The 17,577-nt window shown below is 46.6% G+C and overlaps 1 protein-coding gene across 1 annotated transcript in view; it reads left to right on the top strand.

The window, feature by feature from the left end:
- Window positions 1-17,577, top strand: part of LOC144137939 (uncharacterized) — a 126,826-nt gene that overhangs the window by 64,279 nt on the left and 44,970 nt on the right. Inside the window, exons 27-29 of the mRNA XM_077669971.1 lie at window positions 9,992-10,314; window positions 11,125-11,437; window positions 12,235-12,444. Coding sequence (XP_077526097.1) covers window positions 9,992-10,314; window positions 11,125-11,437; window positions 12,235-12,444 — 846 coding nt within the window. The remainder of the gene's footprint in view (window positions 1-9,991; window positions 10,315-11,124; window positions 11,438-12,234; window positions 12,445-17,577) is intronic.

Below are 17,577 nucleotides of genomic sequence, written 5' to 3'. Positions count from 1 at the left end.
CCCATTCCGCTCGTCTCTTTTATCTTCGTTCATTCGCAAACGCACAAAAGGCAGAAAAGAAACGACGCACAAACGAAGCTAGAAATAGATGCTGAAGCGCTATTGGTCCTCCGGTCGGGGCGCAGAACAACGATCCTCCTGATTGGATGTCACGGGCGCAACGCAAGATGGCGGCCGCCTGAGCTGCGTAGCGAGCGGTGTGCGTTCATTTTCGCCACTTCGCTCGGCCGAGTTTCTGTTCAATCTATGGTATTCAACACGGACGTTATCGCGGTGGGAATGCCGGAGATAACGAGCCAGATTACGGGAAGTTGTGTGGCTCGAAAGGAGGGGGTCATCGAACGCTTCGTGGTGCGCGTGACTCTACCGTCGCCAGACCCCGGAGGGTGACGCGGTGTGCGCGCTTGCGATAGCGGTTCGTGAAGTGAACTTTTAGTCGGGTTTGCGATGTTTGCACGCTTAGTTATTGCTGTGTTTTGACTGTGGGCTCGCTAGCCTTGTGAAAGAAACGGTCGACGCGTCAAACGCTGCGGCGCGCACGGCATAGCCGACGCGCATTGGAGCAGCACATGACTGGGCAACCGGTTACGATTGAACGCCAGTAGTTGCAATTAATGCCTGCGACGTTAGATTTAATCTTAAAAGCGACCTGACCAGCCATATCAGGTATAATCAAAGTTCGATATGTCGCGGTAAGCGTGCGCTGCGATGCGCGCGAGCCATATCGCCTTTCTTGCGCAACGTTTCCCGTGCACTTGTAATTTTCATGCAAACAGGTTTGAGTTAGTAATATACCGTATTTATTCGAATCTAAGCCGATAGTTTTTTTGAAATACTGATATATCAAACTCCAGGGTCGGCTTGGATTCGAGGATTTTGAAATACGCGCCAATTTCCAAGTGAAGTAGCGCGCAGCTAGCGCCACCCAGAAAAGAAAGTATTGTAGCCATTACTAGACGAGCCAGTAGCCACTTAAGGGCCATAGGCCGCCATTTTGAATTGTGCGGACAGTGGCCTGCGTGCGGTTATGGTGTACTAGAATTCTAGTACACTGTAGTGCGGTGCGGCGTTTGGTTTTGACAGCACAAAAAGAAGCGGTGCCATTATAGTGCCGCTTTTAAAAGAAAAGTTGTTATAGCCGCGGAGTTGTCGTCGAACGTTCAAGCCGGGCGGGACTTCGGCGTGGATGAAAAAAAATGTCCGTCGTTGGAGGACGCAACGGGAGAGGATATTTGCGTGCGCCGCAACGAGGTTGGCAATCACCGAACCACGAGAATGCCGTCACCATGAAATGGAGATGGCATTGGCTGACTTCGTTCAGACGCAGCGAGCAGCTGCCCTTCCAGTAACGACGGAAGTGCTCCAGGCAAAAGCAAGGGAGCTTTTAAGGGAACGAGGCTTATCGCGGGCACACTTCAAACACTTCAAAGCCAGTCGGGGCTGGCTACAGAAATTCATGAAGCACTTCGGCTTTAGCCTCCGTCGTCGAACCTCAATGGTCCAGAAGTTGCCCGGTGATTTTCAAGAGAAACTGATTGAGTTCCAGCACCGCATCTTCATGTTCAATAAACGTGTTTTCTTTTTGTGAACGCTGACCTCGCCTTTTTGTTCGGCCTACATTCGAGGTAAGTTTTTTTTTTTTTTTTCGCGCCTTCGGACTTTCGGGGGTCGGCTTAGAATCGGGGCCGGCCTACATTTGAATAAATATGGTAGGAATAAAAATATGTTTTCTGCATTAAAAATGTACGTTACTGTCGCAGCATTTAACAGTGATTTTTTAGTGAAATTATTGATACCATTGCTTAGGGCATACTGGCTTTGCTGCAAGAAATATTGGATGCCTTGAATGTCAAAAGTAGTAAAAAAATATGCTCTTGCATTGAAGTTGGGAGTTATGCAGAATACTCTACCAAGCTTCAAAGTAGCTCATTTTCATCCTTGTGGTATGCAAACTTTTGGCACTGAACACCTGCACGTATGAGTACTAAGTTGAGTGCCAGGCAAGATGATAAAACATAAAAAAAAGCCAAAAATGTTCAAATTTAAGTAAAAAAAAATGCTTAACTTGTTGCCATGGTGACAACACTGCCAAAGGAGGCTGTTCAGTGTGATACAGCCAACCAGCTAACCTACTTTGCATTGAAAGCCCATTGAAACCCATCTCCCCCTTCGTTTGGTCTGCAAAGTGGGGTATGTACTCTTCACAGAGGAGCTGAAAATGATGTTTTCTGGAAAGAGAAAGGCTGTAAAAGGCACTCCAATTTCAAGGCAAGGCATTCCAGAAGCCCCATGTTCAAAAGGACATGAAAGGTTACAACCGTGACGACTTTTGATAAGTGAAACCTATGTTGCAACTTCGGAAGCCGTTTTCTCAAAACAGTTTTTTTTGCCACCTGTGTCGCTTGTACCAGGGATTTCTTTGTGACCGCTGGGTCTATTTTGATTCCGTTTCTTGCATTACATTCCTTGATGAACAGTTCAGGTCGTGACAGTCTTGGTTTTCCAGATTTGTTTTTTGTGATTTTTTTATTCAAATAATCGTTCACAGTCAACATGCCTATTGCACATTGACCTCTAAAAAAATGAAAACTAAAAAACATTGTGTTGTAAAAAAAAATTCTAAAACTGTCACGACCTCGTTCATTCATTTGGGAATGCAAAGCACTTCGAACAAGTTTTTTATCATGTTTTATAAGCCGCTCAAGGTCGGTACAAGCGGAACAGAAAGAAAATTTAATACATAAAAAAGTTTTCAAAATATTAGTTCGAAATTTTTATGGTGTTATCAAGGAAGCATTTCCAGTTGCTGTGCCAATTTTCATCAAAATCCACAAAGAAATAAAAAAGTTGATTTTGAAAGCCACGTCCCCCCTTAAAGTGAATGACATTAGCTGCTAATGACGTTCGGTTTGGCCGTGCGCGTCTACACAGTGAAACAAATGTCATTTGATAGTGATAGCGGTGACAATTAGCGACCTCGGAAAACTGCAAAATTAAATTTCTAGTGCAGCTAGAATCTTTTCGTACATATTTGCAAAACATAACAAAGGATTATTTTTCTTAAATAAAAATAAGAAAATCATGGTACAGGTGACATCATTAGACATCACAAGCCGAGACAACTCTGCAAAAAATCCGTATTAGCGTAGCACGTGCATTGAGGATGAGATTTTTGTTTTTGTCAGTACTTGTTTGTCTTTATTTGAAAAACATAGAAGGGAAAATATAAGTTCCCTAAAAGTTTTTAGGAACAGTATTCTTTGGTTTATTACTGAACTTTCTTCTCTATTGACGTGCTACTGCTGTTGAGGCTACTCATTTGGCTGCTGAATAAGCTCCCGAACCTCAGTTAGCCGCTGAATGTCATTCGCCTCAAATGTCATTTGGTATTCTCATGTAGCGCCAAATTAATGACATTTAGAACGAATGACATTCGCTCTGAATGTCGTTAGATCTGCCATGTGACAGGGGTATTACCGTAAAAACCCGCGTATAATACGAGCTTTTTTTCCAAATTTTACTATGTAAAATTTGTGCCTCGTATTATATGTGGATCCCAAAGTTTTCAGCCGAAAATTTGTATTTTCGGTTTCAGCGGAGGGTGCGCCATCTTGCGGTGGCGTTAGCTGGCTGCTGCTTCTCTCAGCCAGCGCCATTTTGATTGTTTTGACCACGCGAAGGATCTTGGCACGTTCACCGCAAGTCTATCACGATGTCGGGCGCACGAAAACAGTATTCGGCTGCAATTAAAATAAAAGTTATTTTATGTGCCGAGACCATCAAGAATTGAGCCGCAGGATGGCAGTTCGGCGTCACCGAAGGCAGCATTCGTGGGTAAAGAAAGCAGCTGGTGCTTGACTGGATAAAGTCTGTGTGGTGTCGGTGGCCTAGAGCACGGTTGGAGATTCCCGTCAGTGCTCGTGTTGGACGCCTTTCACTGCCACCTGGCCGATTCCGTGAAGAAGTTGTTGCGCGAACCCCGCACCGAAGTCATTGTCATGCCAGGAGGAATGACATCCCAGCTGCAACCACTAGACGTTTGTATCAACAAGCCTTTCAACGACAGCATCAGGTCCTGCTACCAAGAGTGGAGGAGGTCAGGAGACCCGTAAGTGACAGCTACCGAATGGCTGACGCGGGTTTCTCCAGCGGTGCTTTGTGGCTGGATAGCGGATGCGTGGGCCAGCATCCCAGAGGAGCTCGTCAGTCGGTCTTTTAAGAAATGCGGCATCTCGAACGCCCTTGATGGCACTGAGGACCACTTTCTGTGGGAAGACATTTCCGACGAGGCGACTTCAGGAGACAGCGGCAGCGAACGTGACGATGACTGAACGGACGTCGGGAGACAGTGCCAGCGAAAATTGACAATGACAGAACGGTAACTGCAGTGCAAATAAATGTTTTCTGCGCTCTTAACCTCGCATTATATGCGGATGAAAACTTTTTTTCTGATTTTGCTGTCCCCGAATTACACCTCGTATTATACGCGGGTCCGTATTATACGCGGGTTTTTACGGTATACCCGTGCCACACGTACACGAAAAATGGCATTAAGTGCTTAATGCCTTAACTTTTAATGCCATTAATTCGCTGCTACACACAAAAATCTAATGCCATTCACTCTAGTGTCATTTTGGTTTAAGGGGGGACGTGGCTTTCAAAATCAACTTTTTTATTTCCGAGTGGATTTTGATGCAAATTGGCACAGCAACTGGAAATGCTTCCTTGATAACACCATAAAAATTTCAAGATAATATTTTGATAACTTTTTTATGTATGAAATTTTCTTTCTGTTCCGCTTGTACCGAGCTTGAGCGGCTTATAAAACACGATAGAAAACTTGTTCGAAGTGCTTTGCATTCCCAAATGAATGGGCGAGGTCGTGACAGTTTTAGAATTTTTTTTTTTACAAAACAATATTTTTTAGTTTTCATTTTTTTAGAGGTTAATGTGCAACAGGCATGTCGACTGTGAACGACTATTTGAATAAAAAAGTCACAAAAAACAAATCTGGAAAACCAAAAGTGTCACGACCTGAACTGTTCATCAAGGAATGTAATGCAAGAAACGGAATCAAAATAGACCCAGTGGTAACGAAGAAATCCCTGGTACAAGCGACATAGGTGGCAAAAAAAACTGTTTTGAGAAAACGGCTTACGAAGTTGCAACATAGGTTTCACTTATCAAATGTCGCCACGGTTGCAGCCTTTCATGTCCTTTTGAACATGGGGCTTCTGGAAGCCCTTGCCTTGAAATTGGAGTGCCTTTTACAGCCTTTCTCTTTCCAGAAAACATCATTTTCAGCTCCTCCGTGAAGAGTACATACCCCCTTTGCAAACCAAACGGAGGGGAAGATGGGTTTCAATGGGCTTTCAATGCAAAGTAGGTTAGCTGGTTGGCTGTATCGCACTGGACAACCTCCTTTTGCAGTGTTGTCACCATGGCAACAAGTTAAGCATTTTTTTTTTACTTAAATTTGAACATTTTTGGCTTTTTTTGTGTTTTATCTTGCCTGGCACAGCAACTTAGTACTCATACGTGCAGTTGTTCATTGCCAAAAGTTTGCATACCACAAGGATGAAAATGAGCTACTTTGAAGCTTGGTAGAGTATTCTGCATAACTCCCAACTTCAATGCAAGAGCATATTTTTTTACTACTTTTGACATTCAAGGCATCCAATATTTCTCGCAGCACAGCCAGTATGCCCTAAGCAATGGTATCAATAATTTCCCTAAAAAAATCACTGTTAAATGCTGCCACAGTAACGTACATTTTTAACGCAGAGAGCATATTTTTATTCCTATATTACTAACTCAAACCTGTTTGCATGAAAATTACAAGTGCACGGGAAACGTAGCGCAAGAAAGGCGATATGGCTCGCGCGCATCGCAGCGCACGTTTACCGCGACATATCGAACTTTGATTATACCTGATATGGCCGGTCAGGTCGCTTTTAAGATTAAATCTAACGTCGCAGGCATTAATTACAACTACTGGCGTTCAATCGTAACCCGTTGCCCAGTCATGTGATGCTCCAATGCGCGTCGGCTATGCCGTGCGCTCCGCAGCGTTTGACGCGTCGACCGTTTCTTTCTCAAGGCTAGCGAGCCCACAGTCAAAACACAGCAATAACTAAGCGTGTAAACATCGCAAATCCGACTAAAAGTTCACTTCATGAACCGCTATCGCAAGCGCGCACACCGCGTCACCCTCCAAGGTCTGGCGACGGTAGAGTCACGCGCACCACGAAGCGTTCGATGACCTTCGCCTTTCGAGCCACACAACTTTCCGTAATCTGGCTCGTTATCTCTGGCATTCCCATCGCGATAACGTGCGTGTTGAATACCACAGATTGAACAGAAACTCGGCCGAGCGAAGCGGCGAAAATGAACTCGATCCACTCGCTACGCAGCTCAGGCGGCCGCCATCTTGCGTTGCGCCCGTGACATCCAATCAGGAGGGTCGTTGTTCTGCGCCCCGACCGGAGGACCAATAGCGCTTCAGCATCTATTTCTAGCTTCGTTTGTGCGTCGTTTCTTTTCTGCCGTTTGTGCGTTTGTGAATGAACGAAGATAAAAGAGACGAGCAGAACCGGAAAGACGATCGCTCGGCCGATCTAACCATATCAAAATGGCCGCGCCCGGTGGCACCGATGCGGAGATAGCGCGCTCCGAAAATTGCCGTTTTTTCGCCCTTTTGCGCCGATAGTTTGTCACCGCGCCTGACAAAAGTATTTTTTTATGCCACTTTGCGACGCTTTTCAGCCTAAAAACTTTGCAGACGCATAGAATAGGAAACATAGAAGCCGAATATGTGGGTTTCAAAAAAACGATGTTTTGGTCATTTTTCCGAAGTTGAAAGCCGCGTCCCCCCTTAAGGAAACACTTTGTTTAAGGAAACATTTTTGTTTCTCATAAGGTTTTTTTTTTTTTTTTTTTTCACAAAAAAACATTTCTAACCCTTGTAAGATGTTTTCTCTACGTTAAATACTTCTAAAATATGAGTGAATTTCTCTTTTTGGTCATGATCACCATCATGCCTAACACATTAATGCCTTTGCGGTTTCGTGTGCAGCACGGACTGACCAGTTAATGTCATTTAGCATCTTAACTCTTTCGGGACCGCTGGAAAAAGTGATGAAAAAGGGAGGTCTCGGTACAATTTTTTTTTACATAAAGCAAAGGCACCATCCTGCCTTAGCATATACCAAAATGCAGCTAATTATATGTTCTTTTACATACAATACCAAGTTTTACTTCAACACTGACGATAGAACCATGAAAAAATCTGAAACTAAGAACTTCGTAAAAAAACTACAGAAAAATATAGAAAAAAGCGTAAATATAAAAATATTAAAAAAGAATACAATTATTTCAGCATATACAAAATCTAACACAATGCTTTGTTTCTTCATTGAAAAAGTTTTATGCGGCTAGGTGTAACTGGTTTTTTGTTTTGTGTGCGATCTCTTTGGCACTAGGGCCATGGCTATGTCGTCGCCCAGGTACACGCCGGGCTCTTGTCTCGGCGAAAACATGATCCGTTTCTGCGCTGGTGGCAGGAGATCACCACCATAGGTAGTTAACAACCTAGCGAATAAATATAAACCAGCCAGAACATAGTTTGAGTGCACATACCTACTCCAGAGACAATTGAAACCGAAACCAACACCCACCTTTGAGCGCGATTTGATGTTCCAGGCTGATCGACACCCGAATCCTCACTCGAGCTGAAATCCGATCTCTAAAGCCGCATTTCGACTCTTCACTGCCACTCTCATCGTTAAAATCCACAGTAGAAGGCGAAGATATGCGAGCCGAGACGAGGCGGATTTCTTATCGTGCTCGCACGAGTATGACGCCATGTTTGTTTACATTCGAAACCGCTGCCCGTCAGAATAAAATATCTGAAACGTTGCCGCCTGGCGATAAAAAAAGAAACTTCACAAAAGAGAAAACTCCAGTTTTCAAACTATCTCCTAGATGTCGATAGGTGTTCCATCGAGCGAAAATTTGTACTCTGCAGGCTCGCGAAACCATCGATCATATGTGATCGATCGCCTATGGAGCGGTCCCGAAAGAGTTAAGGCCTTCAGCACTTAATGTCATTTTTTGTGTACGTGTGGCATGGGTATTAATTTGTGTAAGTGCATGGGCACCGTCAAAAATGAGATGCCAGTCTCCAGATTTTTGTGTCTCCACACACAGCAAAGCTGCACTTGACTGTAGCGAGATTGTAAGCCGCTGCTAGTATATGGGTCACCTGAAAGGCCACTGGGCGGAATACGATTACATGTTTTGTCATTTTGTGCTGTACAAAAGGCAGTCTGGGACAGTTTTCCTGATCAATAAGAAATTGGCATAGTGCTAGAAAATTGGGTTGTGCTTTATGTCATTGCAAGGAATTTCCCAATGGTAGCAGCGTTTTAGTGACAGCTTCTGAATTCAGTGGACATTGCTTTGTTGGTCACTGAAATGAGCCATTTTAGTAAGGAACAGGCAATGGTTCAGTAAGGTGCTGAGCTGTTTGCATCCAGATAGGATGCTATGGAAGGAAGAAAGGAATAAAGGCAAAGGAAAGGCAGGAATGTCAACCAGGCTGTGGCCTAGCTTGCTGTCCTGCACGTGGGGAAGGGGAACAATGGGAAAAAATGATGAAAATAGTAAAAGAAGGCGAATGTAAGGACAGAGCATGAAAAGGTGTGGCCAGCTATACAACACTGTAGGCGATAGAGTTCATTGACTTCATAGAGAGTAGGCTTTTGTGCTACAGTCTGCTGTGCAACTTCGTTGCTTTTAGGAAGCACAGGAGCACTTTTGTCGCCGTGTGCGTAGATGATGGAGAAGGCCAGTGGCCCAGAAGTTTTGCCTCAGAGAACGGCCGCCAAGAATTGAGCTTCCGTAAAGTTGAGGAGAGTTGCCTTCTTGCGGATAAAAAAAAAAAGTGGACATTTGCACAGAACATGGCGCATGGTCTCTGGTGTGTCACAGACTTCGCACGCCTCACTGTCTGCCATTCCAATCAAACGGGAGTAAGCATTTGTGAAGGCGACTCCAAGCCAAAGACAACTAAGAACAGTTGCATCAGTCCATGGGAGGCGTAATGGAAGAGGACGCTGAAGATGCAGGTCCAGGGCATGAATATGAGATGCTATGATTGGTAAGATAACCCAAGCACAGAGAATAAAGCATGAGCCCTTTGTCTACAGCGGAGGTGGCAACGTGTGGTGCAAAACAGTATCACAGAAGAGAAAGGCAAATAGAGATGTGTTTCAGCGAGGTCTTCCTATCAGGGATCGCACCAACTCCTCAGTCATTGAGCAAGAAGCCCATTGCACAAAAAGGACGTTTCCCTGGGTTTATTGCTGAAACCACCACAGGCAGTTCGTGGTTACTGGGGCACAATACTACACCCTTTTTTTTTGCCCCTTCTGTCCTCTCGAACGAGTGCATGCATGCATACACTGTACTAACGCCATATTTTATTCCATTTGAGGGATTGCTACTGCATCCATCCCCATTAAGCCGTGACACGACCCCATGTAGCGTCACGGCTGCATCACCACTGTCATGTCAGCATCACTTGCGCTTCGCACTGTACTAATTCCGTGATTTATTCTATTTGAGTGGCTGTATATGTGCCCCTCGAGCTGTTGCGCGACCCCACGAAGCGTCATGACCGTGTGACTACTGTCACGTCGCCATTACGTATGCTTCACACTGCACTAACGCCATGCTTTATTCCGTTTATGAGTGATTGCTACTGCATCCGTCCGAATATTAGCCATCACGTGACCCCCATTTACTCGTCACATGACCCCATGAAGTGTCACGGCTGCATCACCACTGTCACGTCACCGTCACGTGCGCTACACACTGTACTAATTGCATGATTTATTCCACTTGAGTGGTTGTATATGTGCCCCTCTAGCTGTTGCACGACCCCACTAAGCGTCACTTCCCCGTCCCTTCCCCTCCCATGTATGTGCAGGCGCGTGCCACGAGCGACGCGCAGCACGCCGAGCTGCTGCGCAAGGTGGAGATGGTGCAGCTGCTGACGGAGAGCAACCGGGCGCTGCGGGACGAGCGCCAGGAGCTGTCGGACGCGCGGCGGCAGCTGGAGGAGCGGTGCGCGCAGCTGGAGCGGGAGCTGGGCCCCCTGCGGGAGGAGGCGCGCTCCCGGGCGGCCCAGGCGGAGGCCCTGCAGGCCGACGGGGCCTTCCTGCGCGGGGAGGTGCAGCGCTGGCAGCAGCGCACCAACCAGCTGCTCGAGCAGTCCAGCCGCACCGACCCCGAGGCCTTCCGCAAGCTCGCGTGAGTGGCGCTCGCCCGCTCTCTCGCTCTGCTGCGCTTGTGGTGGTGTGGTCAAGGAAATAGACTCAGAATGAGCCGATTGGGCTTGCTACCCTGGCGACGGTTAAGAGAACTTGTTGACCTTTCACCGTGCACCAACCAGCTTCTTTCACTCCGTCATGGTGGCAAAACAGTGCAACCTTTAATGTAGATAGAAGAGGAAGAAAACAGGATGCGCACTGCCTACCTACTGAATTTTTATTAAAGAATATGAACACTTATGCAAGTCACTGAGGCTTGACTTTGGGCTGGTTGGGTACTGATTGCGAGAAAAAACGGCACAGAAAACTGGGATGCAGTAGAAAGGCGACCACAAGTGCTGCTGGTTGTCTTTTTACTGCGTCCCAGTTTTTTTGCGCTGTTTTTTTCTAGCAACGTGTTCGTAAATAAAAATAAAGCCAGTGGTCATTTTTTATTTCTAGAAAAAACAACCCAGAAAACTGGGACACATTAGAAAGACAACCAGCAGCACTTGTGGTGGTCTTTCTACTGCATCCCAGTTTTTTGCGCTGTTTTTTCTAGCAACGTGTTTGTGAATAAAATTCAGTCGGTGGTTTTCCTGCTTTCTTCCTTTCTGCCTGCGTTACAATTTGCACTGTTTTGCCACTATGATCGCTCAACTGTCCGTACCCCTCTCTCTCTCTCTCTCTCTCTCTCTCTCTCTCTCTCTCTCTCTCTCTCTCTCTCTCTCTCTCTCTCTCTCTCTCTCCCGTTATTGTTCCTCCTCCACCTCCTTGCGGCATCGTTGCCTTCCCCTGATTTTGCACCCAGGGAGGAGAACACGAACTTGAAGCGTGATGCGCACAACCTGTCGGAGGAACTGGCGGCCGTCAAGCGGCAGCTGGCACTGAACCGGGACGAGATTGCCGACCAGAAGCAGCGGCTGGCGGCGGCTGCCGAGGAGAACCGCTCGTTGCGGGCCGACCTGTCGGGCCAGGTGTCGGCTCTGCAGAGGGAACTGCAGGCCGCCCGCACGGAGGCGAGAGCCGAGGCCGACCGGCTGCGAGCCGAGGCCGAGAAGGCGGCCACCGAGCTGCAGAGCATGAAGCAGGACAAGGAGGAGAAGCTCAAGATCATCGTCCAGGTAGGGCAACTCCTTCGTTGTGATTAGCCGAAGCTGTGATTGGTCATGGGTGTGATTGGTCAAAGAAAGGATTGGTGGGAGCTGTGATTGGTCATGAGCGTCATTGGTCGAAATCTAATTGGTTGAAGGTGATTGGTTGAAGCTGAGATTTGCCAGAGTACATACTATGATTCGTCGAAGTGTGGTTGGTTGAAGTACGTGCCTCTTGTGATTGGCTGAAGGCGTGATTGGTGCAAGTGGGGATTGCTGGGAGCTGTGATTGGTCAAAATCTAATTGATTGAAGGTGATTGGTCGAAGCTGTGATTTGACATAGTGGGATAGGACATAGTATAATTGGTTGAAGTGTGGTTGGTTGGAGTTGTGATTGGTTGAAGTACGTGCCTCTTGTGATTTACTGAAGCTGCAATTGGTCAAAGTGGGGATTGCTGGGAGCTGTGATTGGTCATGAGCCTGATTGGTCAAAATCTAATTGATTAGAGGGTATTGGTCAAAGCTGTGTTTTGCCTGAGTGGGATAGGTCATAGTGTGATTCGTCGAAGTGTGGTTGGTTCGAGTTGTGATTGGTTGAAGTACGTGCCTCTTTGGTATGCAGGGGAGTTGGTGTTGGCTTTGGCCGGCTGCTATTGCCTGCTGGTGCATTGGTCGTTTTATCTTGTACTGTTGATTCTGGGCAGGACGACAGCAGCAGCAGCAGTGCCCGAAAACTCGGGAGGAGAGGCAATTTCCAAAATTTCAGTCTGTGTATATCAGTGCATATGGAATTGATGACTATACCCTTGGGGCTGGTCTCGCACAGGTGAAGAAGCTGGCACGGCTGTACCGTAGCCAGTTCGAGGAGCTCAAGGTGGCCAAGGAGGCTGTGGACAAGCGTTGCGCCGAGCTGGAGGAGGCTCAGACCAAGGCCGCTTCGGAGGGGGCCCAGGCGCGCTCCGACATGGATGCCAGCGTGCGACAGCTTCAGGAGCAGACAGCCGGGCTCACCCAAGAGCTGGAGCAGGCCAGGGCCGTGAGTGGATGCTGCCTCCTCCTTCGCTTCTTACTCACTCTCTGTCTTCCCTCTTTGTTGCTTTGTGGCCACTGCCTTGAGATCTCAGATCGATGTGGAGATCTGAATAGTGCGTATTGACTGTGTACAGTTTATCCTGTAGGAAGACGGCAAGTCGGGTTGGTTGGTTTAGGTTTGAGCTCGTTGGTTTAGAAGGGAATTATTTCAATAAACGTTGAGGTGGGAGTTCAATGCTGTACTGTCGTTTCCTTCCTCTGCTGACTTTGCTTGCTTTATGCTGTTTTTGACGTCGTGAGCAGCTTGTCGCCGCTTGCCGGAATATGCACCCATATCACAGTAATGCTTGAGGCACTTACAATCGAGGTCACCACATGAGGTGAAAGATTGTCCCCTGGTGTAAAACGGGATGTCATCAGTAACGATATAAAAGCAGCAGGATGGCTTTGGTATGTTTCATGTATGCTAGGGAAAAAGTTTGCAAACCCTGAATGAGCCTTTTGCTTTTCTGCTGCCTCGTTACTGAAGCATGCAACATCGAACAGGGGGAGATAACAGGCACTGCTGTGGCACAAGTTGGGAGTTTCAAAGGAGCTTATCTGCTAGTAATCATCTGGGGAGATGAGGCTCGTTGTACAGCGATGCTTTTTTTTTATTATTATTACCGTATTTATTCGAATCTAGGCCGGCCCCGATTCTAAGCCGACCCTCGAAGTCCGAAGGCGCGGAAAAAAAAAAATCTTACCTCGAATGTAGGCCGAACAAAAAGGCGAGGTCAGCGTTCACAAAAAGAAAACACGTTTATTGAACATGAAGATGCGGTGCTGGAACTCAATCAGTTTCTCCTCAAAATCACCGGGCAACTTCTGGACGATTGAGGTTCGACGACGGAGGCTAAAGCCGAAGTGCTTCATGAATTTCTGTAGCCAGCCCCGACTAGCTTTGAAGTGTGCCCGCGATAAGCCTCGTTCCCTTAAAAGCTCCCTTGCTTTTGCCTGGAGCACTTCCGTCGTTACTGGAAGGGCAGCTGCTCGCTGCGTCTGAACGAAGTCAGCCAATGCCATCTCCATTTCATGGTGACGGCATTCTCGTGGTCCGGCGATTGCCAACCTCGTTGCGGCGCACGCAAATATCCTCTCCCGTTGCGTCCTCCAACGACGGACATTTTTTTCATCCACGCCGAAGTCCCGCCCGGCTTGAACGTTCGACGACAACTCCGCAGCTAAAACAACTTTTCTTTTAAAAGCGGCACTATAATGGCACCGCTTCTTTTTGCGCTGTCAAAACCAAACGCCACACCGCACGCAGGCCACTGTCTGCACAATTCAAAATGGCGGCCTATGGCCCTTAAGTGGCTACTGGCTCGTCTAGTAATGGCTACAATACTTTCTTTTCTGGGTGGCGCTAGCTGCGCGCCACTTCCCTAGCTCCCTTGGCGCTAGCTGCGCGCCTCTTCACTTGGAAATTGGCGCGTATTTCAAAATCCTCGAATCCAAGCCGACCCTGGAGTTTGATATATCAGTATTTCAAAAAACTATCGGCTTAGATTCGAATAAATACGGTATTTTTTTTGCAGCCATCCCCCCTCGCGTACGCATACTGTTTACCATATTTTCACGCATATAAGCCACCCCTGCATATAATCTGCACCCCCACTTTGAGCCCGCGCGAAAAGAAAAAAAAAATCCTTGCATATTGCCCACACATTTGACATTTGATACAGGAAAGGCACATCACATACTATGTAGACAGAAAAAGCGTGTATTTAGCAAATAGAATACACTGACTGCAAGGCGAAGGTCACAATGCACTAATGAAATTCAGTTGTTAGAGTGCACTCGTCCTTGTTTTTTTTCTTCCTTGTCGCATGTTTTGCGCAATCGCTGCCACGGAAAGCTTAGTCATTGTCACTGCGTAGGAGCCTCATGGCACCATGCGCATTGCCGCAAAGCTGCACTAAAGGAAAAACCCCGCGTATTATCCGCACCCCTGCTTTGCTACTGAAATTTTCGCATTTCTGGTGCGGGTTATACGCGCGAAAATATGGTTCGTGCGATGAGAAAAAAGGTTGATAAACTGTGGTATCTTCAATATCTGGATAAACACGCCATAGTTTCCTTTTTTTTTTTTTTTTTTTTCGCGTATATAGACGCAATAGAAGCCTGGACTAATACCCAGTATTATGTAGCTACCCTAGGGTCTGAATGTCATTTAAACTAAATGTCATTTGACCCAAATGGGGTGCTTCGAATGCCATTCAGAATCCGCCGTGCTCCACAACAATTTCGATGGCATTTGAAAGCTTCAACAATCGCTCGTCGTGCTGCATAGCGCTGCTGCTGTCGAGTTCTATTTTTACTCAATGATGCAACAAGGAAATTTAGCAGCAGTCTGGCGTTCAAATGATATGAAATTATCAATAACGTAAGCTTTAACAAGCGTTTTGCTCAATTCTGAATCGCAGTTGACGTTTTTTGTGCTGTCTGGCCACACTGGTTTGTCGCTTGCTCGCACTGGTGCTGAGAGCAGGGTGTCGAACCGGAATTTTTTCGGGTTCGGTTCGGGTTCGGGTTCAACCCTTTCGGGTTCGGTTCGGGTTCAGTTCCGGCGCACCATTTCGTTCCGGTTCGAACCGGTTCGAACCGGTTCGAACCGGTTCAAACGGGTTCGAACGGGTTCGGAGAAAAAAAAAAGCAGGCGGGTTTTTTTCTGTTAATTTTTTTTGTGTTCGGTTTTTGTTTCCTTGTCAGCTTTCCTTGTCAAAAACGAAGCCATAATGTAGGTTTTTTTGTGCAAATGTTTTGTTTTGGCCAAAAATAAGCAACCCTGCAACACTTTTTTCAACTTTGTTCGAAATCTTGAATGCTGCAAAAAGTAGTCAACCAACACATCCAGTACTTGGATCAGGGAGTCGGACAGTCCCTCAGACAAAAATTACTGCTCTGTCCCCATCAGATAACTTACAAACTTGCTTGAAATATTTTTCACTCTTCCCCAGTCTTGGCGTTCTTCTACCGCTGGAATGACGTCATTACAGCGATGTAGCGGCTATTAGCCGGCTTTCCTTAAATTGCGACATTAAAATGAAACCACAAAACCGAAGCAGAAACGGAAGGCGTATCTGCTGGGACGAGCAAATCCCGCACTGCTCCTCTGTGCTGGCAATAGCTATAACTTTTGCAGTGCTTCCAGAAGCGAAGATAAGAGTGAGAGCATTGATTTAAAGTGTTGAAGAGTTCCTTTAACTGTAAAATGTACTGCAAAATGTTTTCTATAGTAGGTACACGATTACAACATTAACTGAAGCGAAATGAAAAATTCGCTCGGACGCATAAGACTGCGTATTTGTATGAATTTGAAAGCCCTGCTTTTTATGGCCGCAAGTTTGTTTTTATTGGTTTAGTTTCTTTAATTTTTATAATTTAATTTAATTTATTCTTGGATCATAACACTGCAAATGACGTACGATTACGACACTCGCTAATGCGAAATTTGAGTGCAGCGCGCACTGTAGTCTTCTCGGCGACGGCACATAGATGCTGTGCCTCAGGAAGTGATCGCATCATCAGCTAATGCACGACGGCGCGCGGCATACTCTGTCGTTATCTCGTAAGGGGTCACCACTGTGAAGCACGTCTCGCACGGTCACGGAATTACGCCCTCCCCCTTACACTTTCGTCATACTTGCAACTTCAGTTTTCCTGCTAGCTCTATCTTCGGTGGCGTCTTCGTTCTCTCGGTTATAACGAGTCCAACGCTGAGGGACTACGCGAAACCAGAGGAGCGGGTGCTTAAGGGCTGCGTTCTAACGCATGGCTCTACGTAGCCGCTGTGCAGCCATGTGATCCACTCCCTTCGCCGACAAGTGACGGGCCGCACATCGTCTCCAAATAATGCATCCGCGCCACAGTCTTCTGGAAGGGAAACAGGTAGCATCCTGGCCAGTGGGCAGCACACGGGTGCCTCCGACACCTCCGCCTCGGTGCATCTTCGCCAGAATCTTCTGGTAATGGGCAGCCTCCCTGCAGACTGCCTATTGCCCCGTCCTACTAAGCAGACGACCCGTCCGTCCACAATCGTTTTAATGGGACCATTCTTTGCCCACAGCAAGGACCGTGTAACCCCCTTCATTTCCACAAAAATACCCGCCGCGGTGGCTCTGTGGCTAAGGCGTTGCGCTGCTGAGCACAAGGTCGCGGGTTCGATTCCCGGCCGCGGCGGCCGCTTTTCTGATGGAGGCGAAACGCAAAAACGCCCGTGTGTACGAGATTTCGGCGCACGTTAAAGATCCCCAGGTGGTCAAAATTAATCCGGAGCCCTCCACTACGGTGCGCCTCATCGCCTGCGTTGCGTCGGCGCGTTAAATCCAACAATCAATCAATCAATCAATCAATTTCCACAAAAATACCGATTTCGCGGGAGTTCCACCTGTAATCGCTATAATATAGCGTAAATGGAGATAACTGGTCGCACAAAATTTCTGAAAAACTAAAAAATAAAGAAAAGTAATCACCGAAACTGGCAAACCGCGTGACACCCTGCATTTCCACAGTAATGAGGATTTCGGGAAATTTCCACCTGTAATCGTTATATAGGCTAAATGGAGATAATTAGTCGAACAAAATTTATAAATGTAAAAAATAAAAAAAAAACGTAAAATAATTGCGGAAACTAGCGAAGCGTGTAACACCCTGCATTTCCACAATAAGGCAGATTTCGCGAGTTACAAATGTAATCGTTATAATAGCGCAAATGGAAATAATTGGTCGAACGATATTTTGAAAACAAAATAAGAAAAATATTAAGCAATTAAGGAAAATGGGAAACCGTATAACTGCCTTCATTTCCACAATAATGGAGATTTCGCGAATGTTCCATTTGTGACTATAGCAGCGTCAATTGAGATAATTCGTCGGACAGGTTTTATAAAACCAAAAAATTGGCTGTAAAAACTCACACTGAGGACAAGCGGCATAGGACTGCTACGCGTTAGTCGATAATTGTTTGAATTTCTGCAGAAATATTTTAGTACCCTGGAGTGTCGCCATGGTACAGTATTTTGCGTCTCCGCCGCCTCCCCTCTCCGCCCGGGCGTCTCGTGGCGGGCCGCCCCTCGTCCCGAAATCACGCATCCTC

Source organism: Haemaphysalis longicornis, unplaced genomic scaffold (assembly GCF_048455015.1).
Source record: "Haemaphysalis longicornis isolate Haplotype H1 unplaced genomic scaffold, Haemaphysalis longicornis Haplotype H1 scaffold_5, whole genome shotgun sequence".
Classification (NCBI taxonomy): Eukaryota; Metazoa; Arthropoda; class Arachnida; order Ixodida; family Ixodidae; genus Haemaphysalis; species Haemaphysalis longicornis.
The sequence above is the reverse complement of the archived record's forward strand: the minus strand, read 5'-3'. Positions and strand labels throughout refer to the sequence as shown.